Source organism: Oenanthe melanoleuca, chromosome 27 (assembly GCF_029582105.1).
Source record: "Oenanthe melanoleuca isolate GR-GAL-2019-014 chromosome 27, OMel1.0, whole genome shotgun sequence".
In the NCBI taxonomy this organism is placed as follows: Eukaryota; Metazoa; Chordata; class Aves; order Passeriformes; family Muscicapidae; genus Oenanthe; species Oenanthe melanoleuca.
The window spans coordinates 3731937-3757671 of record NC_079360.1 but is presented as its reverse complement, the minus strand read 5'-3'; the positions used below and the strand labels follow the sequence as shown (position 1 = coordinate 3757671).

Below are 25735 nucleotides of genomic sequence, written 5' to 3'. Positions count from 1 at the left end.
GGTTGTGCCCGGGGGTCCCCGGTGCCCGGCGGCCGCCCCGGTGGGGGCGGAGGGGGGTCGGGGCTGGCCGCCGTGCACATCTGGGAGTGATTTGGCACATTCCACTGGGCTGAGCACATGCCGCGCCTGGGCCCCGGTGTGCGGGGAGGGGGCCAGGGGCTGCTCCGGGGCCTGGCTGCCCGTGACCGGCCAGGGTGTCCAAGCTCGTTCTGGTGAGCACACGGGGGAAACTGAGGCACGGGAATGTGCTGAGTGGCCTGGTGGGCACCACCACCCTCCTGTGTGGGCACTGTGGGATCCTGAGAGGCACCCAGGGGTCCTGGGCAGCGGGGGACCAGTGTGACTCCCCCTGGGGCATGTGCTGAGGCTGCCTACACTCCTCACATGTGCGTATTCCCTGCCCCACTGCCCTCCCAGCCCTGGTGCCACACGGTCTGGGCTGTGCTGCTGGGTGCGTGGCCTTGGGTGCCCTTTCTCCCTTCCATATGTGGCTGGGTGTCCATGTCTCCATTGCCATCCCCTTCCAGGATCAGCCTCTCTCTGGGGACAGACAGACAGAGCAGGGAATCCCCCTGGGAACAGGCATTCTGTAGCCCCAGAGTGCCACAGGTGCCCCCAGCCCTTCCCCTCTGAGCCTGGGGGCGCAGCTCGGGGACTCCCCATCCCTCTCCCCTCTTCTCCCCAGTGTGTTCCCATCTCTTCCCTGCACCCCTGGAACACCCACCCCGTGTTTTTCCTTATGTGTGTGCCCCAGTCCCCCACCCGGGGGGTGGGTGTGGGTATCCAGAGGCAGAAAAGAGGGAAGCAGGCTGGGGGGGGCGTTGGAGCACCTCCTCCTGTGAGAGTGGGGGGAAGAAGGGTAAGAGGGGCACCGAGGTGGCGGTGCGCGGCCCCTTTAAGAGCCCCCCCCCTCCCCCGGCGCGGCGCGCGCACCCACTTTCTCCCCTTCCGCTTTCTGGAGACTTCAAAGAGTTACAAAGCAGCTCTGGCCCCGCCCCCGCCCCGCCCCCGCTCGCGCCCCATTGGTCGGTGGGGCGGAGCGGGGGCGTGGCCATCAGGATGGGGGCGTGGCCTCATCCCGCTTCCCCCCGCCCTCCGCCGCCGCCGCCGCCGCCGCCGCCGCCGCCGCCCCGCCCGGCCCAGCCCCGGGTAAAGTTTCCCCGCGAGCACATGACTCGCAATGGCCGCGGCCGCCGCTCGGTGAACCCCCCCGGGAACCCCCACCCCACCCCTCCCTCACCCCTCTAAGCCGGGGCGAACCCCCCCCTTCCCCCCGCTCCTTCCCGGTGCCGCCGCCATGCAGCCACCACCGGGAACTCCCCGGGTTTAAGGATTTCGGTGTTGGGAGTCTCCGTGAGCAGGTAACGAAGGGGCTCTGGATCTACCCGTGGGAGCGGGGTTGGGAAGGAGGGTCTTGATGCGGCTCGGGTACCGCCTCTGGGGATCCCCCTCCGGTAACGGGTGATCCCGGGGTTCCCGCAGCGGGGGAGGGACTCGGCCGGGCTGCGGCTGCCGGGAGCACCGGAGCCGCAGCGGCTTCGGGATCGCGGCTTTGGCCTCTGCCTCCTACACTGGGCTTGGGGGTGCTGGAGTTCCCTCTCCCGGTACCGACCGCCTGGGCGCTCCCGAGCGGCAGCGCTGCCCCCCCACCCGGGGACGGAGCTCCGGGGAGGCTCCGGTAGCCTCCATACCCCACCGGGGACCGGACCACCGGCACACAGCGCGGTGCTGGGGAGACCTCCCCGGGATTACCGGGCTCCCCCGGGCCGCCGGTGCGCGCAGCCACATTCCCCCCCGGCGGGAGGGGGGGGGGGGCCGGGGCCGCTTCCCCTTTTCGGGGTGCGGCGGGGCCGGGGCCCGGCGGGGGAGCGGGGCCGGGAGCGCGGGGGGCGGCGGGGGCCGGGGGCCGGGGGGCGGGAGCGGCGTCTGCGCCGTTTCCTGGCCGGCGGGCGGAGGAAGCCATCGCTCTGCGCGGCTGACAGGGCGGCGGCGGGCGGGGGGGCCCGGGGGAGCCGGGCGGGGGGCGGCGGGGCCGGGGAAGGGACCAGCGGCCGCCGCCTCCCTCCGCGGCAGCTGCCCGGGGCCGGGCCGGGGGCGGCGGAGCCCCCGCGGGCTCTGGGTGGGGGTGGGCGGGTGGGGGGTGCTGTCCCCTGGGTGTTCGACCCCGACAGAGTGGGGACCCCCCCGGGGACCGGGAGCAGCACCCCAGGCTGGGGCGGGCCGGTGCGGAGACAAATCTGTGCCTCTGTCCCCCAAATCTGTGCCTCTGACCTTTGACCTCGTTGGTGGCAGGGGCCGCCCCGCAGCGCGGTGGGCGCTGGGGGGGATGTGGGGGTTCCCCAAGCCGGTCCCCCCGCCCCGGGGAGCCGGGCAGGCACCGGCTGGTGGCTGCGGGTGCAGCACCCGCCGCGTCCCCGCGCCGGGATTAGCGGGTGACGGCTCGGTGGCTTAGCGGCCCCGCGGCCACTGCTCCCGGGCCATATGTCACCGGTGGGCCCCCACCCTGCCCTTGGGGGTGACCTTGCTGCGTCTCGAGGATGCGCCTGCTCCCGTGGGTGCTCGCACCAGGGATGCCCGTGGGTCTCCCGGTGGGTGTCTGCCCCCTTTGCCCGTTGCTCACGGTCCCCCCAGGTGACACGGCCACCAACAGTGGGATGGCAGGAGCCGGGCAGTGCCCTGCGCCTCATCCGGCGCTGCCTGGTGCCTGTGGCTGCTCCATCCCACAGGGACGCCTGGTTTCACCCAGCTGTCCTCGCACATCCTCCGTGTCCCCGCGCTTGGTCCCTGTGGCAGGAGCGGCGTCGCGGCCGCGGAGCCTGGGGACGGCTGTGCCACCGCCTGCCCTGCGGCGCTGGGATTCACCATCCCGCCGCTCCAGGTCTATTTATATCCAGGAGGTTCTGGTGTGACAACGTGCCACATTTGGCCGCGCGTGCCCTGCGCCACAGTGCCCTGAGCCTGGAGCTGTCCTGGCAATGTCCAGCGCCGATGTCACTGCTGCCATGAAGAGGGGTGGCTGAGCTCTGGGGTCCCCCCAAGCCCTTTTTGGGGCGCTGCTGCAGCACGTCAGAGCTGGGGGAACCGTGAGTCCCCTGCAGTGCGTGCCTGGAGCCTCAAGGTGCCCCATGGCATGGGGCACCCCTGTGCCGCAGGGCCCCCTGGCAGCGCCAGCCCCGGGGGGGCCGCAGCGGGTGCGGGGGGTGCGATCATATCTGCGGTGACACATGTGCTGATTACGGAAAATGGGTTAATCTCCCTGCGGCTGGAGGCGGCTTAGCGGGGGGTGGCTCGTGGCAGGGCCCGGCGAGGGGCCGCGTGCGCCCGCCGTGGCCTCCGCTGTCCCCGCTGAGCCCCGGCTGCCAGGCAGTGACAAGGGACATGGCAAGGGGACGTGGCAGCGGCACCCGGCTGCCTGCCCGCCCGCAGCCAGCCTGGGCGCGATGCGGTGGGTCGCGGTGGCTGCGGCACCGAGCGGTTTGGCCCCCCCCAGGTACATCAGGTCTGTGCTCCCGGGAGCCTGCCCAGGCCGGGGGCACCGTGCCACCAAATCCCGGTGTCCGGGGGTGTCGCGCAGCCGCCTGCCCGCCGTGTCCCCCCGCGCCGTGTCCCGAGCGGCCCCGTGCCAGCTGCACTTGTCTGCCGGCTGTCGCCGAGCCAGCGAGGGCTGTCTGGGGCCGCGCTGTTCCCGGCACGCCATTCCCAGGGCGCCGGCTGCCGCCGCAGCCTCGGCTAAAAACAACCGGGACTGCCGCGAGTGGCTGCCGGGGCACCATCCCCCTGCATCCCGGGAGCCCCTGGGGAACTGGGATGAACTGGGATGGGGCGCTCTGCGACCGTGAGCCGTGCGCCTGCTTTCATCCTGAGGGTTGGGATGCAGGGTGGGGATTTGGCTGTACCGGGGGATGTCCCCTCCATGGCAGGCAGTGGTGGGTGTGGGGTGTGTCCCCAGGGTGCTGTGAGGGCAGCAGGTCATGCTGGACCTTTGGGACTGGCCTGCTGCTCTCAAGGCACCCAGGGTGCAGCCAGGCCGGAGCGGTGCTGGTGGTGGTGTGGCACAGCTGTGGCCATCCCAGGGGCCGTGGCGGGGGCCGGGGCACCTGTTCCCGCAGAAGAATGGCGTGTCTGGTGCTGGGTGCGGGAGGTGTAACCGGAGCGGCGCGTTCCCGGCGTAACCGGAGTCGGCCCGGCCGCAACAGGTGGAATTTCAGTTTGTGGCTCCTGGCGGCAGCGAGATGTGGGGTGCTGGGGTGAGGACCCCACACTGCAGGGCCAGCAGTGACTCCCTGGCTTGCCCATGTGCCTCCATGGACACCATCCCTGCCAGCACAGTGTCCCCATGGCCAGTGTGGTGTCCCCTTCCCTGTGTCTGTGCTGGGGGAGCGGTGGTGGTTTGGTGTATCGTGCAGTTGGTGTTGGGATGCAGGAACACCATTGCTGCCCAGGGATCTGTGGTGGGGCTGAGCAAGCCTCTGGGTCGGCTGCTGGCCCTGGGGAGTAGGATGTAGGTCCTGGGGTCTGCGCTGGCCTCAGCATCCTCAGATTCCTGTTCCCAGCAGCCCCAACTCCGGCAGCACACACTGCCTGGCCGAGTGTGTGCCGCTGGCTCCGGCCGTGCCGCAGGCTGGGCATGATTCACGCCTGCCCGGGGACGTGAGAAACGTGACGGTGACTCACCGTGGAGAGCTCGGGGGATATGGGGAGAGGGTCTCTCTCAGCAGCCCTGCCAGAGGGGCACCTCACCACCCCTGCACAGCGCTGGCTCGCCCGGGGGGGCCCGGAGGGGCCGGTGGTGGCGGGGGGCAGCGGGGGGCAGCCAGGCACTTGGCCTCGCGTGTGAGGCCACCCCGGGCTGGCTCTGCTGCCAGCGAGGAAACCGCAGGCTGCAACCACAGTGGCTCCGCAGGCGCTTCCTGCCCTGCCCAGAGGCTGCCATCCTGTGCCCCCGCACCCCAGCACGGCAACCCCGCTCTGCCCACACGCCGTGGGGGCAGCCTGGCACCAGGAGGGTCCCCATTGCCTGTTCTGGTGAGGGTGGGTGGGGGACGTACACAGCAGCCACTGCCAGATTTGGGGAGTGCAGGATGCTGCGGTGGTGAACCCTGCGATGGCAGCTTGGGGTGGCAGGTCAATGGGGTCATTAGTCAATGGGGTGACACGTCAATGGGGTGACAGACTCTAGGGTGGCAGGGAAGCAGGGTGAGAGAGTCTGGGGTGACAGGGGCTGTGACAACAGGGCCAGGACTGAACTGAAACCTGTCCGCCTGGGAATCGAGAGTGGCAAGGGGAAGCTGCGGCCTGGAGCACGGTGCCCGCCGGCGTGACAGGAAGGGCTGGGCCACTGCCCGCTGCCCTGCCAGGCACCCCCAGGCACCCCCGGGCCCCTGGCCCCCCGCTGGCCCCCCGTGCCGGGGGTGCAAGGGCGGTGCCCCCGCTCACCGGCGTGTCACATCCGGGCGCTGGCGCTGCCATCGCCGTGTGCCCCGACAGGAAGCACAGCTGGGTTTGGGGCTGTGACACGGTTCGGGGCTGGGGAGCTGCTCCAGGGGTTTTGGGGGGTGTCAGGGTGGGCTGGAGGTGTAGCTGGCTGGGGTGGTCACTGGGGAGGGGGTGTTGTGGTGTGGCCATCCTGGTGGGATCTTGGTTGCTCTGTGGTTGATGCTGGCTGTGCTGGAGGTGGCTGTGGGCACTGAACCCAGCCTGGGGGGGTCACACTGGGGGGCTGTTTTTTAGGAAGTGATTTTTTGGGGGACCGTGCCTGTGCTGCTTGCGTGTCTGGGTGTGCACACATTTTTGCAGAGGGCTTTGTGCTCTTTGGGGTCACAGTGGGATGGTGGCTTGGGCAGCCGTGTCCCACCCCAGTTGTGTGCCCCCACCAGCCATGGCCCCCCAAATTATGTCCCCATCTAGCCCCATTGCTGCTGGCATTGGGAATAGTCTAATCTGCGTGTCCGTGCGTCTGTCCATCCGCTCCCGGGGGCCACCCCCGGCCTGGGTGGGAGGTTCCTCGTGGCTGGATTTGGCCCGGGCCCTGCAGCAACGTTTTCCACGGGGCTGGAATGAGGCTCTGGATTCCAGGAAGCTCCGGGCCTCGTCCAGCTCCTGCGGGGACTGGAGGAAAAGGCGTTGGGGCGGGTGAGCATGGGCCCTGCTGAGGGGCTGCACCGCCCCTGGCCCCACTCTGCTGACCTGGGGGGCTCTGGGAATGCAGCTCAGTCAGAACACACAGGACCCCCATTTGGGACACCCAGGACCCACATTTGGGATGCCCGCGACCCCCTAGCTGCAGAACAGCTGTTGGTGGGGGCTGTGGCAGCACATGGTCCCTGGGGAGCTCCTCTGGTCAGCAGCTCCTCGTGCCCACCAGGACCCACAGGAGCAAGGCTGGCCATGATCCCCAGACGCTCCTGGCCCCTGCTGGCCATGTGGAGCGTTGGAAGGGGGGTCACTGGGGTGCACGGTGACCAGCCCGGCGGCGCTGGCCTCGCTCGGTCCCTGGCCGGCGGCGTGGGGGGGGCCTGAGCGGGTTGAGTAATTGGGCCCCGGCACGGCTGGCGTGGTGCCCGGCAAGCACTTGGCACCAGCAAACATAAACAGTTCTTCCCGCGCCTCCCTCCCCTGGCTCCCCCTGGCCAGCACAACTCGGGGGCCATGGCCTGGTGGGGGGGCCATGGGCAGCCCCCTACACCCCAAGCCGGGGTCTCTGCAGTGCTGTGTGTGGACCCCATGCAAGGGCTGTCCCCAGTGTGATGCTGAGCCAGTGTCCAGCACAATGCCTGTGGGAATTCCCCCCATGTGCTGGGGAGATGTGACCCTCACCCAGACACTGATGGGTGCCCACTCCAGGGGTGACAGGACCCCATGGTGTCCCCATGGGTGCTTCCCGCTGGGTCACTGGGTGCTGGTGTGAGTTGGGAGAACGGGGGTCCTGCCTCCAGTGCGTGCACCCAGCTGGGTTCTGGGGGGGCGGGCAGGGCCATGCCCATCCCGGCCCCTCCCCAGCGCCTTGCCGGGCGGCCCAGCCTTGTTCCTCTGGATCCTTTTCCGCCTCCGCGGGGCCGGGAGCCAGCACTCTCGGCAAATAAACAGCCCCCGCCGGGCCCCGCGCCAGCACTTAAATAAACAGCCAGCCTGGGATTGTGAAAGCCCCGCGCCCCCCTTCCCACCGCCCCCCGACTGGCCAGGCCCGAGGGGTCCGTGCCCACCAGCCTGGCGTGGGAGCTGCCGGCACCGGCACGGCCTGGCACGTGGCACATGGCACATGGCGTGGGGCGGGGGCTGCGTCACGATGGGCACGGCCCAGCCCTGCGGCTGGCTGAGCCCCCCGGTGCTGAGCCCCCTCCCTCTGCGGCCGGGCGGCTGAGCCCCCTCGGGATCCGCGCAGGGAGCGGAGTGGGCGCGTGGCCGTGACGGCAGAGCCAGCCTGGAGCAGAGCCGCTGTCCTCAGGGGACCCCAGTGTGCCCGTGTCCCCCCCCCCATCCTTGTCCCCAGCTGCCCTGCAACCCCCCAGGCTGGGGCAGGGGCTGCTGCCCCCAGGCCCTGCAGTGTGCCCCATCTTCCATGCCTGTCCTGGCAGAGCAGGTTTGGGGTCATGGTGTGCCCTTTGGCTGGAGGGGGTGCCCTATGGGGCCACAGTGTCCCCAGACCGTCCCCACACCGTCCCCCTGTCCCCCCCACTCAGCTAAGCTGGGATTAGCGAGCTGCGCCTGCCGGTGCCGCCGTCCCAGTGTCGTTAATCGGGGGGATCGGCGTTAATCCCACATGGAGCCCCAGTCCCGGCCGCCTGCGCCCTCCTGGGGCCGGCAGGGGATGTGGCCCTGGGGGGGCTGGGGAAACTGAGGCACGGCTGGTGGGTGACCCCACGGAGTGGGGGTCAGTGGTCCCAGCCCCTCTGTTAATGCCCCTCTCTGCTTCCCCCACAGGACCAGCGCCAGCTGTGAGGACAGCCCGGCAGCAGGGCACCCGCGGGCCCCATGCTCTGCTCGCCCCCGGGACCCCGCGCCTGAGAGCCCCCCGCACCGGAGACCCCAGCATGGCCAGCAACAGCAGCTCCTGCCCCACGCCGGGCGGGGGGCACCTCAATGGCTACCCTGTGCCCCCCTACGCCTTCTTCTTCCCACACATGCTGGGGGGGCTCTCTCCGCCCAGCACCCTGGCCGGCATCCAGCACCAGCTCCCCGTCAGTGGATACAGCACCCCGTCACCTGCCAGTGAGTACCCCCAGTGGGACCCCAGAGCTGGAGGGGTGTGTGGGGATGCCCTTGGGCCAGGCTCTGTCCCCAGTGTGGGATGTGGGTGCCGATCCCAGGCTGGTCCATAACGTGTCCCAGGGGCAGTGGCATGGTGAGGGAAGAGTCTCCCTGCCACACCTGTGGGGAGCTGATTTGGGGATTCCATAATGCAAGTGCTGTGTGCTTTTCCCCATGTGTCCCTGTGAGTGTTGCTGCTAGGGAAACTGAGGAAGGGAGTGGTCAGTGGCCCTGGTGGGGTTGTGTCATTACTTGCCTTCGTTAGTGGCTGTTTTATATGCTGGTTATTAACAGCCCACGGGTGCTGGCCAGGGTGTCCCTGTCCCTCACTGTGACCAGCCTGGCTGCCAGCGGGTTTGGTGGGTGCTGTGTCCCCATGGTGGCTCTTTGTTCGCCGGTGGCGGGGCCGCCGTGGGGGAGGCGATGAAGGCGATGAGGACAATCATCATCGCGGCTGCTCCTGGTTCCATTTCCCCGTGACAGGGTCGTCCATCACGGCCCCAGTAATCACCGCCTGCCGTGACGGCAGCTGGGAGCCGCTGGAGCTGGGCTCCCACCCGGGGTGCCCCCGAACCAGCGCCCCTCAGAGTGCCTCAGTTTCCCTGGACGCTGTCTTGGATGCCGTGGGGTGACTGCTGGACCTCTTCTCACCCCGGCCCCACAGTGCTGGGTGCCTGTTCCCTGCAACATGAGTGCCCTGCGGCGCCCGCTGCCGGGGAGAACCCCGTGGGTCGGGGTGTGGCGGGGCCCCCCCGGCCCGTCCTTGGCCCCGGGGGCTGGTGCAGGTCCGGGCAGGGCCGGCCCTGGGTGCTGTCCCCCGCCGGAGCCGCCCCGGCGGCGGTGGGACCCAGTGGGACCAGTTCAGCGACTGGGTGTCGGCGGGCGGGGCCACTCCCCCGCGCTGGCTCTGGGGCCATTCCGGGCGTGTGGGAACAGGCTGGGGGGGCCGCCTGTGTCCCCCCCTTCCCTGACACTGAGGACAGGGCTGTGGGCACGGCTGGAGGGTATCCTGGGGCGGGTGGCCGACTGGTGAATCGTGCCTCAGTTTCCCCTTGGCCTTCCCTGTTGGGTGCCCGAGAGATGCAGAGGGTGAGTGCGCCATGTCTCGCTGCCCCTCCCGTAGCATCCCCACAGCCTGTTTGGGTAGGTCCTGCTATACTCTGGTGTCCCGTGGTGTCCTGCTGCAGGGAGGTGCCGGTGTCTGTGTCCCGCCTGGGGGGGCCCGGTGCTGCCACCCCCTCCTCACCATGTGTCCGGCCCTCACCAGATGTGCTGCAGCTGCACGGCCCCGGGGCTGATTGGGCTTGGCCCTACTGGGGGTGCAGATGCCCCTCCTGGGATTTGGGATTGGACTGGGCAGCCCAGCGGGTCTGTGGGTGCTGGGATGGGGATCTGCGTGTGGGCACGTGTGTGCTCCCATGATGGATGAACACGTGTGTACCCTTGTGGGCTGGATGTGTGTCCATGGCACTGTGTTCTGCTGGCAGTGCTGGTGTGTGTGTGTGCACACCTGGAGCTGGCAGGGTGTGCACGCGTGTGTCACACATGTATGTGTGTGCACAGCTGTGTGTGCACACCTGGGGCTGGCAGGGTGTGCATGCGTGTGTCACACGTGTATGTGTGTGCACACCTGGGTCTGTGTGGAGCATGCACACGTGTGTCACACGTGTGTGTGTGTGTGTGTGAGTGCCTGTGTGTGCACAGCTGAGGCTGTGTGGAGCATGCACACGTGTGTCACGTGCGTGTCAGTGCCCTCTGTGCCTGTGTGTTGGTGACACACGCAGTGCCGTGTCCCTGTGCCAGGTGTGTACACGCGTGCTGGCGCGTGTGGCAGCGCTGCCTTGTGCCTGTGCCCTCATCCCCATCCCTGGGGGCTCCGTGGCGCCTGCCTGTCCCTGCAAGTCCCCTCCCCTTGCCCAGTGCTGGCCCGTGCCGTGTCTCGGGGGTCCGTGAGGGGCTCCCTGTGCAGCCGCCCCCCAGACCCTCCCTTGCCCTGGTTCCCAGGCTGGCTGCGGGCAGCGGGACCCCAGCCCAGCCCCCCCGGCCCCGCTCCGGGCTGCCGGGACAGGGGGCCCCGCGCCCGGGCTGGCCTGTCACCCTACCCGCTGGCTCCGGTTTCCTCGCGCCGCAGCCGCTCCCCCGCAGCGCCCCGTAATTAATTAATTTTTAAAAATTAATGAGCAAAACGTGCTCCCTGCAGGCCGGGGGCCGGGGGTTGGCGGGGGGGGCGGCGGGGCCGGGGGGCCCCGCTCAGGGCAGTGGCCGGGGAGCCCCGCGGGGTGCGGTGCTGGGGACCCCCCCGGCCCCCCCATCCCTGCCCGGGGAAGATTGATGAGGCGCTGGGCCCCCAGCCTGGGAAAGCCCATTAGGCGGAGGTTCTCTATCACTGTCAGGGGCCGGGGGGAGCCGCCTGCTCCAGCCGGGAATTCGCCGGGCTCAAAAGCGGCTGAAGGGGATAAATGGGGTCTTTTGAAGTGGGCGGGCGAGAGGGGGGCTGCGGGGCCCGGGGGGGGAACTGCGGGGCCCCGAGGTGCCGGCGCGGCGGTGGGGGAAGGGCTGCGGCCAGCACCCCGCGCTGGGCTGGGGGGGTTTGTGTGGGACATCCCTGGCCGTGGGGACTGTGACCCTGTGGTCCCAAAGCCATCCTCTCCGGGCACGGGGGGCTCCTCCGTGGGGCCCCCATGGGTTGTAGGGTTGGGTTTCCATCAGCCTTTTGGAGGCATCTCTGTTTCCCCGGAGCATCGCTCAGGGAGTGGGGCCGGGAGGATGCGGAGCTGGGGGTGTTGCTGGAAGGGCCCTGTTTTCGTGTCCCCAGGCTGCTGGTGGGATGTGGCTCAGGGCGGGGTGTCCCCGTCCCCCCTCACACTGTGGGATTGCGTGCGGGGTGTCCCCTCGCCCAGTTCCTCTTGGCTCTGGAATTAAGGTTTTGTTGGGGTTTTTGTTTTGGTTTTTTTTTTTTAATCTCTGTTTCTTCCTGTTGCCGCCGACGCGGGACGGGAGGGGATGCGGGACGGGAAGGGATGTGGGAAGCGGTGCAGGAAGCGATGCGGGATGGGAAGCGCTGCCCGTCGGGGCGGCCTGGCCGCGCGGTGCCACCGCCCGCGTCCCCTGCGCCGTCCCCTCCGTCCCCTCCATCGCAGCCACATTCTTTCCAGCGCTGGTAAATGAGTCAGAGCAGACATTTGTCATGTTCGCTGCAGGAAGTTGGAGCAGCGCTGGGCTTTTGTTCGAAACCTGCTGGCTAAGCAAAGCCCCGACTTGCCATTATTATTTAAACAGGCGCTGCCGCGCTGCGCAGCCCCGCACGAACACAGGGACACGCACACGCGTGCACGGCCGCGCACAGAGACAGGCACACATGTACAGCCACACACACATGTACAGCCATGCACGCATGTAAAGCCACACATGTACAGCCACGCACACAGAGACAGGCACACATGAACAGCCACACATACATGTACAGCCATGCACTCATGTAAAGCCACACATGTACAGCCACACACACAGAGACAGACACACATGTACAGAGACAGGCACACAAGGACACTCACACAGAGACAGGCACACATGTACAGCCATGCACACATGTACAGCCACAGAGACAGCCACACATGAACACGCACACAGAGACAGCCACACATGTACAGCCACATACACAGAGACAGTCACATGCGTGCACAGACACACATGTGCACAGCTACACACAGACATGCAGATGTGTGTACAACCACACATGTGCAGCCACGCACACAGAGACAGCCACACATGTACAGCCATGCACACATGTACAGCCACACACGGACACGCACACGGACAGCCACACACCGACATGCACAGAGAGACAGCCACACATGTACAGCCATGCACCCAGAGACAGCCACACGCGTGCACAGCTACACATGTACACAGCCACACATGCACAGCCATGCACAGACATGCATATGCATGTACAGCCACATGCGTGTACAGCCACACATGAAAAGCCACACACGGACACGCACACAGAGGCAGCCACACGTGCACAGCCACACATGGACATGCACACATGTACAGCCACATATATACAGCTACACATGTGCACAGCCACACACAGACATGCACATGCGTGTACAGCCACACACACAGAGATAGCCAGACATGTAGACAGCTACACATAGACATGCACACATGCACAGCCACACACGTAGAGCCACACGTGTGCACAGCCACACATGCACACAGGACAGTCACATGCACACACACACACAGTGACAGAGACACACACACAGCCACACACACACAGACATGCAGATGTGCATGGCAGCACTCACATCCTCCCATCCATGTCCAGCCATGCACATGTGTGTGCTCCTCCTGCCCATGGCAAGCCCCAGCTGGGGGGTCAGCGGGGCTCCTCTCCCTCCAAGGGCACCCCTGGGCTAGGGCAGCGTGGGGCCAGGGCAGTGTGGATGCCGTGGCGTGCCCGCTGTGCAGCAGGGAGATCACTGCAGCGCTGGGAAGTGGCACCCCCAGGGCCTGTCCTTGGCGTGTGACCGTCCCCGCTCTGCGCTGGCAGCGCTGTCACCGCTCGGGGTCCCCGGGTTTGCAGTGTCAGCTCCAGCACAGGGTGGTGTGAAGGGATGGTGTGGTGGGGAGTGGTGGCACATGGTTCTCTGTCCTGCACGGGTGACAGGCCAGCACACACTTGTGCACACGCACACAGATGCAGTGGGCTGTGCACACACACGTGTGCTCACATTCTCAGCTGCTCCCGTGCTCGGTGGGACACGGCGGGTGTCACACACTTCTGTGTGTGTGCAGGATGAATGCACACACGTGTGTGCACACAGGCTGCCCTGCACAGGCTCATGCACCTCTCCATGTGTCTGTGTGCTGGGAGCACACACAGCCCTGCTGCAGCAGGGGTGCAGACACATCATGCACTGGGAACATGCATGAACACACGTGCACGTGGGGGCCGAGGGTCAGGCCGAGGTGAGCCCTTCCCGCGGGTTCACCCGCAGTTCACCCGCATGCCATTAGGCAAATGAGCCGCGGCCGCCGGGCAGCCCCCGGGACCCCCCCGGGACCCCCAGGGCCCCCGTCATCTCCGCCGGGCAGTCCCCGGGCTCCCCAGCCCCGCCTTGAGCCCCTCCCTATTTCGCTCCCGCGTGGCGCTGCCCCCGCGTGTCCGCATGTCCGTGTTACCCTGCGTGTCCCTTTGCCCCCGCGTGTCCGTGCCCTCTCCGTGTGTCCATTTCTCCACCGTGTCACCTCATGTGTCCGTGCCCCTACCACGTCTGTTACCCCCCTGCATGTCTGTGTCCCTCTCGGTGTCCGTGCCCCCCCTCCTGCATGTGCTTGTCCGTGTCCTGTGTCCGTGAGACCCCCGCGTGTCCATTTCTCTCCTGTGTGTCCGTGCGCCCTCCCCGCGTGTCCGTGCCCCGTGTCCGTGTCCCCCCGCGTGCGGCTGCGGCGCGGAGCGGGTTAAGCGCGGGGAGGCGGCGGGTGCCGGGAGGGACCGGGGCTGGCGAAGCCGCAGAGCCGGCGGGGCTGCGCCTTCCTCCCCTCCCCCCGCCTCCTCCTCCTCTTCCTCCTCCTCCTTCTCCTCCTCCTCCTCCTCCTCCCGCCGCTCGGGCGCGGAGCGAGCGGCGGGGCCGCTCCGCGGGGCGATGGCAGCGCGGCGCGGGGCGCCCCGGGGGCGCGGGGGGGGGCACTGACCGCCCGGGGCCGCCCCGGCCGGGGGAGCCGCCCCCGCCGCCCCGGGGCTATGTACGAGGGCGCGGCGGTGGCGGGGCTGCCCCCCGGCCCCTTCCTCCGCATGGATTTCTACGGGCCGGGCCCCCGGGGCTGCCCCCCCCGCCGCCCCCCGCCGTGGAGCAGCTCCGGCCGCTGTAGGTACCTGCGCACCGGGGGCGGACGGGCTCCCCCTCCGTCGCATCGGGCCGGGGAGAGCGGCCCCGAAACCCGGGCGGGTGCGGGGGGGGCTGCGGGGATGGGTGCGGGGTGCGGGGGCCTTGGCCGTGGGCGGGGGGCTGAGCTGAGTGCTGGTCCTGGAAGAGTGCGGGGCTCAGCCCCCTCAGCCTCCTCCCCACCCGCTCCATGCGCAGAAGCCACCGGCTCTTTAAACACCCCCTGCTCTATTTCGGGGGCGGTCGGAACCTCGGGGCTGAGCTCGGTGAAGGGGGGCGGGGGGGTCGCCTCTCCGCCCCCCTCTTCCCACAGCGGCGTCCGGGCAGAGCCGGCTCCACCGGGAATTTCGCTCTCTCCTGATAAAGGCTCCGGGAAAATCCAATTAACTACAGACAGAGCCGCCGCTGCTGCCCAGGCGCGGGGGAGCCCCAGTCTGGGCCCCCACCCTGCCGCGGATGGGGGGTCCCCCTGGGTTGGGGGGTTCTGGGTGTGGATGTGCGGCCGAGCCAGTTTTCGCGCCGGCGGGACCCTGCCCTGTGTCCCTGAAGGGGTCACGGCCCGGTGTCCCCCCGTTCCCATGCGCTGTGCGGGGGGGTCACGGAGGGCGTGAGGACACCGCCGTACCGGCATGGGCGGCGGGGGACACGGGCAGCGCCCCCGAAGTGCCGGCCAGCCTGGGAGCTGCTCCCCCTCCGGGATGTGGAGCCCTGCTGCGGTTTGTGCCCACGGTGTGGGGGACGAGTGAGGTTTGGGGGGCGGCCGGAGGAGTCCCGTGCCCCCGCTGTGGGCAGCCGGTGTCCTGGCACCCAGGGGCCACCGCAACGGCCCAGGGAAAGTCCTGCCGGGTTCCGTGGGACTTTCACCCCGCTAAGGGCGGGGATCCGTGGCGGGGTGCCCGGCCGGCGCTGTGCAAAGGGTGTGTGGTCGGGACCCCCGTCTCTCTTCCCTCATTGTCTCGGGGCCGCTCGACCTTTGCGCTGGCACCGAGCGCGGCCGAGGGGCCTTTGTCTGCGCCGGGGACATGCGGGGGCTCCGCTGCCTCTCTGAGGGGTGGGGGCTGCCCCCGAGGCAGGGTGGGCAGGGGGGGTCCCTGGTGCCACCCCTTAGTGCCGGGCTCTGACTGTCCTGAGCAGGGCAGCTGGGGATCATTGTCCCCTCTCTGTTCCCCCCAGCCCTGCCGGGGCCGGAGTCCCCTCCCCGCAGCGCTGGGTGAACGTGGGTCCCCTGCCCTGGCTGGGGCACCTCGGGGCTCTGGTCGTGGTGACCGTGACCTGGCGAGCGCGTGGGCGGCGGGCGCTGGCGGGACTCCCTGGCTCTGTGCCCCGCTCCCGACGTCACACGAGGTGCCGTGTGTCCCCAGCCCGGGGGGTGCCAGCCCGGGCAGGGCTCATGGTGTCGGGGCAGCCGTGCTGTGCCTCAGTTTCCTCAGAGCCAGCTGCGGCTGTGCCCGCTGGCCCCGCGGCGCTGGCTGCTAGCCCAGCGTGGCGCTGCCCTGCCCGGCGGGGCGTGTTGCGCTGGCATAGGAGCCAGAGCTGCTCGGGGGGCACGGGGAGCCCACCCACACCCCCAGAGAGGACCGGGGCTGCCACCCTGGGGAAACGGAGGCACGAGGCAGCTGCTGAGATTGGTGGAAAACCTTGTAGGAGCCCACCAAAACAGTGGGAACCCCCTGCCCCTGTGGAGCCATGTGCTGTTGGGGGTCTTTGGAGTGCTGTGGGGGTGCGAGAGGGGTACGTGGGGTTGGATTTTGCGTGGCACCCCCCCCGCTGGGCACACAGGGTGGCCTCACATGGCCTTTGTGTAAGCTGCGGGTCACAGATGGGTGTGTCGGGGTTTTGGGGACGCCAGGTCCTGGTGCTGGCAGGGGTCACACACCGGGTCCTGGGCTGGATACCCCGTGGGGACCAGGCGGTGCCCGGTGGCCTTAGCCCCGTGGCCGGTGGCACCTGAACAGCTCAGGGTTCCCAGCACCCTCTCCCCTCCCTCCCTCCCTCCCTCCCTCCCCCTTCTCCTGCAGAGGCACAGGAATTCGGGGCACGTGGGATTCTCATCCGCAGGGAAGCCCTAGGTGGGCTTCCACCCTCCTGTGGGGGACTGTGACCCCTGGCACGGCGCTGCCACCGCACCGGGCTGCGGGGACCCCCGTAACCCCGTCTGCGACCCCCGAGGGGCTCCCCCCTCAAATCCCCCCCTCCCCCCAAATCCTCCCATCCTCATCCTCCCGCTCCTCCGGCCCGGGTCTGTCCCGCAGCCACGGCGGGGTGGTGGCGGCGCGGAGGCCGGTGTGTGTCCCCGCCGGGCACTGGCACACGGGGTGTCCCCGCAGGCCGTTTCCCACGCCAGGGCGGGGGTGCGGGTGTCGGGGTGCCCCGGGGTCCCCCGGCGCGGGCAGGAAGCAGCCGGCGGGGCCGCGGGCGGGGGCGGCGCGTTCGGCGTTCACCCGGGATCTGGCGGAGCCGCAGCATCTGGTCTGCAGCTGGAGCCGGGCTGCGCTGCCTCGGCCGGGGGGGACAGCGGGGTCCCCCCTGCTGCGGGGGCTGGGCGACGGGATGAGCCTGGCCATTGGGGTCCGCGTGTCCCCAGCTGCTCCCCGTCACCCAGCCCTGTTCCAGCAGGAGAGGTTGGCACCCATCCTGCCTTGCTCAGCACCTTTGGGTGCTGCTCTGTGCCCTCCAGGTGCTCGAGGGGCACCCAGAGCTGATGGTGCCGTGCTGGGGAGCTGGTGGCTGTGCTTGTGCCCGTGTCCCCTCCGCGGTGGCACCGCTGGCTGTGGCGGGGGTGGCAGGGGATTCCCGGGGCGCTGCCGCAGCTCTGCCAGCGCAGGGACGCGGAGGGAGCCGGGTCCCCTCCCCCCTCCGCATCCAGCACATCAAAATCTTGTCAAATCCGCGTTTTGTGAGTGCAGCTCTCCACGAGGAAGTTCTTAAATTATATAAAAGAGGCGATAAATTATAGACGACGTTCGCTCAGTCACTTTAATGGCTCCGCTCCCTCGAGTGGCAGCGGTGATTTATTCAGCCTGGGAGCTCTGCCCGGCGCTCGCCCCCGCGCCCGTGTCCCACCCGCACCCTCGTGTCCCACCCCGCACGCCCACGTCCCACCTCGCAGCCTTGGATCCCACCTTGCACACTCGCATCCCTCCCTGCACCCTCCCAGCCCGGCGCACACGCTCGTACCCCACCTCGCACGCTCGTACCCTACCTTGCACACTCCCGCGGTGCCCCACACACTCATATCCCACCCCGCACGATCACCTCCGTGCCCTCACATCCCTCCTCACACATTCCCCTTGTGCCCTGCACACTCGTATCCCACCCCGCACACTCGTATCCCACCCCACACTCTCATTTCCGTGACCTCAAATCCCACCCCACCTACTCCTCACCCTGCCCCGCTCGCTCCTGTCACACCCCGCACATTCCCCGTCCCCGTTGGCGCCTGGGGACAAGCGTCAGGGGTGGCATTGTCCTGTTGTCCCCTCCCCGGTCCCATCCCGTGGCCTTCGGCGAGGGACCCGTGGCACTGCCGGGCAGGGGACCCCCACCCCTCGCTCCCCAGAGCCCCCCACTCTACCGGGGCCCCTTCCCCGGGCTGATGTCGCCGGCCGGGGCTCCCCGCAGCTCCCCGGCCCCGGGGGGACTCCGGCGGCCGTGGGGCCCTTTTTGGGGTGCAGGGGCCGGCGGGGCGGGGGGGGGGGCCGGGCTCCCCCGCCGGGCCTGGCCTTTAATATCCTGTTTGACTGGTTCGCTTGGCTCCGCTGCAGAAAAACATTCGCAAACATCCCGGAGCAGCCGGGGAGCGCTTAACCCCTGCCTGGCTGCGCCCCACGCCGGCTGCACCCCGACTGTGCTGAGCCCCTCCCAGCTCCAGGGGTGCATCCTGACCGTGCTGAACCCCCCTGCCCTGCATGCCAGGGGTGCACCCCACTGCGCTGAGCCCCCCCTGTGCCAGGGGTGCACCCCAAGTGTGCTGAGAGCCCCCAGATCCAGGGGTGCACCCTAACTTTACTGAACCCCCTCCCCCTGCCCGGGCTGTTCTAGGGCAGGGGCCAGGGCTTGACTTGGGGGACTTGGGCACCTCCGGCAGGGTCCTGGGGAGCAAGAGGCACATACCTCGAGGTTTTGGGGTGCAGGAGGAGGACAAGCATGTTCCATGAGGTTTTGGGGTGCAGAGGTACTGGCTGTGTCCCCTGTGCTGTCAGGACCTGGGTCTGCTTGTTACAGTGCTGCCCTTGGGGGTGTCCTCCACTGGGGGACCTGGGGGTGCCAGCTGGGTGCCACTGTGCCTGTCCACTCCTGGGGGGCCATGCTTTGGCTGAGGATGGTGGGTGGCCCTCAGGCTGTGAGGGTTCTCCTGTATATACGGGGTCACACTGTACATGTGGGTGTCACCCTGTACGTACAGGTGTCACACTGTACATGTCCCCACACGTGTGAGTGACTGTGTGGCACTGGCCCTCCCAGGCTGGTCCTGCACCCTCCATCCCCCCATCCACTGGCAGTGCTGCCTGGGCTGGGGGCTCCTGGGATCCCAGCCCTTTTCTTTGCTTTTTTTTTTTTTTTTTTTTTCCTTTTTTTTTTGTCTGCCTGAATTCCACATCGTCTCTGTGACCTGGAAATGTCACGTTGCATCTTCCCAGCACGCGTCCTCTCCCCGCTGGCCCCGCTCGACCTGGCGCCAGGGCCGGGGTGGGCAGTGCAGGGCTGGGGCTGCCCTGGAGTTGGGGAACAGCTGTGGGGTGCAGGGTGGGGGGGGTCCCTACCTGGGGGGCTCCATGCCCTGAGTGCCACCTCTCCCCCACAGCCGTGGAGACGCAGAGCACCAGCTCGGAGGAGATCGTGCCCAGCCCCCCGTCGCCCCCACCCCTGCCCCGCATCTACAAGCCCTGCTTCGTGTGCCAGGACAAGTCCTCGGGGTACCACTATGGGGTCAGCGCCTGCGAGGGCTGCAAGGTGAGCCCCGCCTGCCCCACGGCTCCCCGGGGCGCTGGGGGTGCTGGGGGTCCCCGTGCCAGGCGCTGACCGGGCCGTGCGGGGTCCCCAGGGCTTCTTCCGCCGCAGCATCCAGAAGAACATGGTGTACACGTGCCACCGGGACAAGAACTGCATCATCAACAAGGTGACGCGCAACCGGTGCCAGTACTGCCGGCTCCAGAAGTGCTTCGAAGTCGGAATGTCCAAGGAGTGTGAGTGGGGATGGGAATGGGGATGGGCATGGTGGTGGGGATGGGGACAGGGGTGAAGAGAGATGGGATCACCCAGCCTGGTGTCCTGGTCAGGGGGCTCTGGGTGTGATGGGCCATCCCAGCAAGGCCCGGGGGGATGGGGACCCCCCTGGGATTGTGTCACAGCCTGGCAGTTGCCCTGGCAACCCGTGATTGATAATGTCAGAGATAAATGACGCTGAGAGGCCTCCCTGCTCCGCTGGCAGTTGTCATGGTGCCTGGCTGTGCCCCCGCGGTGGGTGCCAGGGGGGTAGGGCTGCTGAGGCACAGCTGCCTCCCTCAGTCCTGCCTCATCTGCCAACCCCTGGGGGCCTGGGACCCCTGGGAGGAGCTGGCAGAGCCTGGGGGCCTAGGAGCTGCCAGAGGGGTTCAGCATCTCAGGGGCTCACACTGCACCTAAGAGGCGTCCTGGCCCTCTCAGCCCATAGAGGCTGATCCCTGCAGGGGCTCCTCCCAGCTGCCACCCCCAGGGTCCCTCCTGTGCCCCTCACCCAGCACAGTGGCTCAGCTGCCATTCTCTGTCCCTGGGGTCCCTCTCTGATGTGTTGGCTTTGCAGAGCAAAAGTGGTGAGGGGTGTGGACCCCCCAGAGGTGCAGGGTCTAATTGCTGCTAATGACTTGGGGGCTATTTAAAAGAATCTGTGGGGCTGATGGCCTCCTGGGAGCTTTTCATTACCCCGAGCCCACTGCTGGTGGCAGGTTCCCATCCTGCCCTGAGAGCCAGAGCATGGTGGGGTAGGGGCTGGGTGGCACTGGGGCCAGGTGACGGTGACACTGACCCTGCCCTTCCTGCAGCCGTCCGCAATGACCGGAACAAGAAGAAGAAGGACGTGCCCAAGCCGGAGTGCTCGGAGAGCTACATCATCACACCTGAGGTGGAGGAGCTCATCGAGAAGGTGCGCAAAGCCCACCAGGAGACCTTCCCCGCGCTCTGCCAGCTCGGCAAATACACTACGGTGAGTATCGAGGGGTCCCGGGGGTCCTGGGGGGCTGGGAAGAGTGGCACCCCCCCGTGCCCTCATCCCCCACCTCCCACCGCAGAACAACAGCTCGGAGCAGCGCGTGTCCCTGGACATCGACCTGTGGGACAAGTTCAGCGAGTTGTCCACCAAGTGCATCATCAAGACGGTGGAGTTCGCCAAGCAGCTCCCCGGCTTCACCACGCTCACCATCGCCGACCAGATCACCCTCCTCAAAGCCGCCTGCCTCGACATCCTGGTGAGCAGGGGGATGGGCACGGGGACAGGGGCGGGGAGGGGACAGCAGGCTGAGCCCCCGCCCTCTGCCCCCCCAGATCCTGCGGATCTGCACGCGCTACACGCCGGAGCAGGACACCATGACCTTCTCGGACGGGCTGACGCTGAACCGCACGCAGATGCACAACGCGGGGTTCGGGCCCCTCACCGACCTGGTCTTCGCCTTCGCCAACCAGCTGCTGCCGCTGGAGATGGACGACGCCGAGACGGGGCTGCTCAGCGCCATCTGCCTCATCTGCGGAGGTGGGTGCCCAGCGCCCCCGGACCCCCGCTGCAGCCCCATGGGCTGAGCAAGGAAAGCCCAGGTGGTGGGAGCTGGGAACCCACAGCATGGCAAAGGGGATGTGCTGTTCCCCCCCAACCGCTGTGTGCCTCCTCCCCAGACCGCCAGGACCTGGAGCAGCCTGACAAGGTGGACAAGCTGCAGGAGCCACTGCTGGAGGCACTGAAGATCTACGTGAGGAAGAGGAGGCCCAACAAGCCCCACATGTTCCCCAAGATGCTCATGAAGATCACAGACCTGCGCAGCATCAGCGCCAAGGGTGAGGCTCCTGCGGCTCTGGGTCCTGAGGGAGTGTCCAGGGGACACTGGGGGATCCGGGTCACTCAGCATCCTCCAGAGGGGATGAAGAAGAGGACACACCCAGGGATGCTGGGGATGTGACCATGTCCCTTGTCCTCAGTGCCCAGGGAGAAGCAAAGCTGGGGGTGTCAGCTTGAGGGTGATGCTTTCAGGGTGTTGTTTTGGCAATGCCACTTTTTGGATGCCATTTTGGGGGTACTGGTTTTGGGGGTGCCATTTTGGTGTTTTTTGGGTGCCTTTTTAGGGTGCCAGTTTTAGTGTGCCATTTTGGTGGCGCCATTTTGGATTTTTTTGGGTGCCAGTTTTAGGGTGCCATTTCAGTGGTGCCATTTTAGGGTTTTTTGGGTGCCAGTTTTAGTGTGCCATTTTGATGGTGCCATTTTGGGATTTTTGGGTGCCATTTTTTGGGTGCAGGTTTTAGTGTGCCATTTTTGTGGCACCATTTTGGGTTTCTTTGGGTGCCATTTTTTGGGTGCCAGTTTTAGTGTGCCATTTTGGGTTTTTTTGGGTGCAGGTTTTAGTGTGCCATTTTGATGGTGCCATTTTGGGATTTTTTGGGTGCCGTTTTTTGGGTGCCTGTTTAAGTGTGCCATTTTGATGGTGCCATTTTGGGTTTCTTTGGGTGCCATTTTTTGGGTGCCATTTTTTGGGTGCAGGTTTTAGTGTGCCATTTTTGTGGTGCCATTTCGGGGTTTTTTGGGTGCCATTTTTTGGGTGCAGGTTTTAGTGTGCCATTTTTTGGGTGCCAGTTTTAGTGTGCCATTTTGGTGGTGCCATTTTGGGATTTTTTTGGGTGCCATTTTTTGGGTGCCATTTTTTGGGTGTCAGTTTTAGTGTGCCATTTTTGTGGTGCCATTTCGGGGTTTTTTGGGTGCCATTTTTTGGGTGCAGGTTTTAGTGTGCTATTTTGGTGGTGCCATTTTGGGTTTTTTTGGGTGCCAGTTTTAGTGTGCCATTTTGGTGGTGCCATTTTGGGTTTTTTTGGGTGCCATTTTTTGGGTGCCATTTTTTGGGTGCAGGTTTTAGTGTGCCATTTTTGTGGCACCATTTTGGGTTTCTTTGGGTGCCATTTTTTGGGTGCAGGTTTTAGTGTGCTATTTTGGTGGTGCCATTTTGGGTTTTTTTGGGTGCCAGTTTTAGTGTGCCATTTTGGTGGTGCCATTTTGGGTTTTTTTGGGTGCCATTTTTTGGGTGCCATTTTTTGGGTGCAGGTTTTAGTGTGCCATTTTTGTGGCACCATTTTGGGTTTCTTTGGGTGCCATTTTTTGGGTGCCAGTTTTAGTGTGCCATTTTGGGTTTTTTTGGGTGCAGGTTATAGTGTGCCATTTTGATGGTGCCATTTTGGGTTTCTTTGGGTGCCATTTTTTGGGTACCAGTTTTAGTGTGCCATTGTGGTGGTGCCATTTTGGGATTTTTTTGGGTGCCATTTTTTGGGTGCCATTTTTTGGGTGCAGGTTTTAGTGTGCCATTTTTTGGGTGCCAGTTTTAGTGTGCCATTTTGGTGGTGCCATTTTGGGATTTTTTTGGGTGCCATTTTTTGGGTGCCATTTTTTGGGTGCCATTTTTTGGGTGTCAGTTTTAGTGTGCCATTTTTGTGGTGCCATTTCGGGGTTTTTTGGGTGCCATTTTTTGGGTGCAGGTTTTAGTGTGCCATTTTGGTGGTGCCATTTTGGGTTTTTTTGGGCGCCATTTGGGGGTGCCAGTTTCAGGATGCCCTTCTGGCACTGCCAGCTTGTGGCATCACCCCGCTGACCCCGCCCCTCCCGCAGGCGCCGAGCGGGTGATCACGCTGAAGATGGAGATCCCGGGCTCGATGCCGCCGCTCATCCAGGAGATGCTGGAGAACTCGGAGGGCATGGACACGCTGGGGGGGCAGGGGGGCGGCCCCCGCGGGGGCAGCCTGGGGCCCCCCCCGGGCAGCTGCAGCCCCAGCCTTTCGCCCAGCTCCAACCGCAGCAGCCCGGCCACGCACTCGCCGTGACCCGCGCCCGGCGCGCACCAGGACAGACCCGGCGCCGGCACGGGGGGAGTCCCTGCGCCCGGCCCGGCTGCAGCCCCACCCGGGGCGGACTCCTCGGCAGCCCCCCCCCCCGCGGGGACCCCCCAGCCCCGGGCCCAGCGCCTTGGTTGAGTCACATTTCAGGGGCGCGGGGACCTCGGGGACGCCCCCGGCCCCACCAGCACCAGCACCCACGGGATCGCGACCACCGAGCCACGCCCCCCCCCCCCCCCACCCCGCCCCGGCCGTCCGCGGGGGGGGGGCCCGGCCAGCCCCGCACGCCGAGGAAGCAGAGTCATTTAAAAGAGAAAAGAAAGCAAAGTATATATATATAAATATCTATAAATATCTATAAATACGTTTTAAAACCTTTGTAAAAGTTTGGAGGGGTTTTTAGGCCTGTGCAGGTGGAGGGGGCACGGCGGGCGCTGCCGGGGGAGGGGGGGGGCACACGGTTTATTATTATTAAATTCTTTTTTTTTTTTGTTGTTGTTGTTGAGATTTTAGTGGATTTAGAGTCGGGGGGCACCGGGCGGGCCCTGCCCCGGCCCCCCAGGCGGGGAGGGGACTGCGGGGGGCACAGGGTGGTGCCAGTCCCGGCCCCGCAGGGATGAGGGGCCCGGCCCTGCCGGCACGGGGAGGACGGGGAGGGGGGACTGGGGGGGCTGGCTCCAGAATAAAGTTTATTTATTCTAGTGCCCGGCTCGTTATTCTTGTGGGGGTACCAGGGGAGGAGGGGGTGCAGGGGTGGGGAGGAGATGGTCAGGCTGTGGCACCCCAAGTCTTGGTTGAGGGGGGATGTTCTTTGTTGCAGGAGGGCAGCCCAAGACCCTTCCCCATACTGTTCTCCCTGTCTGGTCATCCCCAAAAGCTGGGACAGAGCGCTTTGGGGTCCCTCCCAACCCTCTAAAGCTCTTCCCACTCCTGAGGCCACAGTCACGTTCCCCTATGCCAGGGACCAGCCCTGATGCATTTGTGCCACTCCCAGCACAAGGTCTGGGGGCGGCTCTGTCCCCTCGTGCTGGGCTGGGGTGTTAGGGGTGTTCCTGCCACTGTGCGGGGATGGGACCTGTTTGTTTTCTTTTTGTCCGTATTTTTTTTCCAGCAGCTGCCGGGTGAGGCCCATCCGCCGGCCACAACAGGAACCGGGGGCAGCGGGGCACAGCCCAGCCCGGCCCGGCCCGGGTTCCCTGGCACGACCAGGGCCGAGACCCCTCTGGGGCAGGGAGATCGGGGCTGAGAGCGGTCCCAGCAGTGGCAGCGGTCACACGGTGAGGTCCCCCCGCGGGTGGGGACCGCGGGGTCCCTCCGCAGCCCCCGCCGGCTGCCCCGGAGCCGCGCCCCGCTCCTGGGGCCGGGGGCAGCAGCCGGGCCGCGCCGGGGGCCCCTTGCGCAGGAGGTGGGCGAGCTCGGCCAGGCTGAGCAGCGCCGACACCAGCCCCACCACGAAGTAGAAGTGGATGAAGACGGTTTTCTCGGTGGGGCGGGAGACGAAGCAGTCGACGCGGTGCGGGCAGGGCCGGCGGCGGCAGACGAAGAGCGGCTGCACCCTGAAGCCGTAGAGCAGCGCCTGGCCCAGCAGGAAGCCCAGCTCGGCCGCGATCCGGGCCACCACGCTGCCCACGTAGAAGGGCTGGAGGCGGCGGGCGCGCTGGCCCGGAGCCCCCCCGCGCCCCGGCTTGGCCGCCTGGTGCACGGCGAAGATGACGAAAAGGGCGGCGGGCGCCGAGAGCACGACGACGTGGAAGACGAGGAAGCGATAGTGGGAGATGGGGAAGGCGGCGTCGTAGCACACGGGTTTGCAGCCCGGCTGTTGGGTGTTACACACGAACTCCTCCTGCTCGTCCTCGAAGACGTCGCTGCCCACGGTGGCCAGGACCAGGATGCGGAAGAGGAGCATCACCACCAGCCAGAAGCGGCCCACCATGGGCGAGTGCTCCTGCACGGCGTCCAGCAGCGAGCTCAGGAAGCCCCACTCGCCCATGGCCGCGCTGCGGGAGCGGGGTCAGTGCTGGGGGGACGCAGGGTCGGACCTCTCCATCCTCCCTCCATTCCCAAACGCACCCGCTCGCGGGAGGGTGCCCAGGCACTGCCAGCCCAGCTCAGCCCTGGCGGGACTGTCCCCAGGCACCCGCTGTGCTCAGGGCTCGCTCCCCCAGGGATGGACACCAAGGAGCAGGACCAGCAGATTCCCCATCCCTTGTCGCCCTGCACAGCTCGGCCTGGCTGAGCTGTGACCCCCCGCAACAGCCCCGTACCTGCGGAGGCTGCGGTCCACGGTGTGCCAGCGCTGCTGGCGCCGGCTGTCCAGGGCTGTCCCGGACTGTCCAGTCTCTGTCCAGCTGGGATGGAATAATGGTCCCACAGCCACGCCTGGAGTCCTTTTAAAGGGACAGGCGCAGGGGCGCCCGGAGGGAGGGAAGGGCTCAGCAGTGCTGGTAGGGCTCAAGGACAAAAGCTGCCCTGCCCAGGGCACAGGTTGGGAGAGGGGTGGTGGCCCTCCCAGTGCAGAAATGTCCCCAGACTTTGTC

General features: G+C 66.7%; 2 protein-coding genes across 2 annotated transcripts; one reads left to right on the top strand and one right to left on the bottom strand.

Moving 5' to 3' along the window:
- Positions 1–1156: 1156 nt before the first annotated feature.
- Positions 1157–23601, top strand: RARA (retinoic acid receptor alpha). The gene is given in 11 exon segments (XM_056511739.1): positions 1157–1361; positions 7921–8208; positions 18946–19094; positions 19186–19327; positions 20162–20322; positions 20408–20584; positions 20661–20865; positions 21006–21164; positions 22975–23121; positions 23124–23260; positions 23262–23601. Coding segments are annotated over 10 exon segments (1530 nt in total). The 5' UTR covers positions 1157–1361; positions 7921–8030; the 3' UTR covers positions 23337–23601.
- A 333-nt stretch (positions 23602–23934) lies between these two features.
- GJD3 (gap junction protein delta 3) lies at positions 23935–25496 on the bottom strand. Its single transcript, XM_056511741.1, has 2 exons — positions 25463–25496; positions 23935–25195 (listed from the first exon to the last, which is right to left on the bottom strand). Exon 2 carries the CDS (start codon positions 25186–25188, stop codon positions 24469–24471), a length of 720 nt encoding a protein of 239 aa, XP_056367716.1. The 5' UTR covers positions 25189–25195; positions 25463–25496; the 3' UTR covers positions 23935–24468.
- Positions 25497–25735: the final 239 nt, after the last annotated feature.

Bases quoted from the DNA above. Each gene is read 5' to 3' on its own strand.
- GJD3 (XM_056511741.1), bottom strand. From the start codon at position 25,188: ATGGGCGAGTGGGGCTTCCTGAGCTCGCTGCTGGACGCCGTGCAGGAG.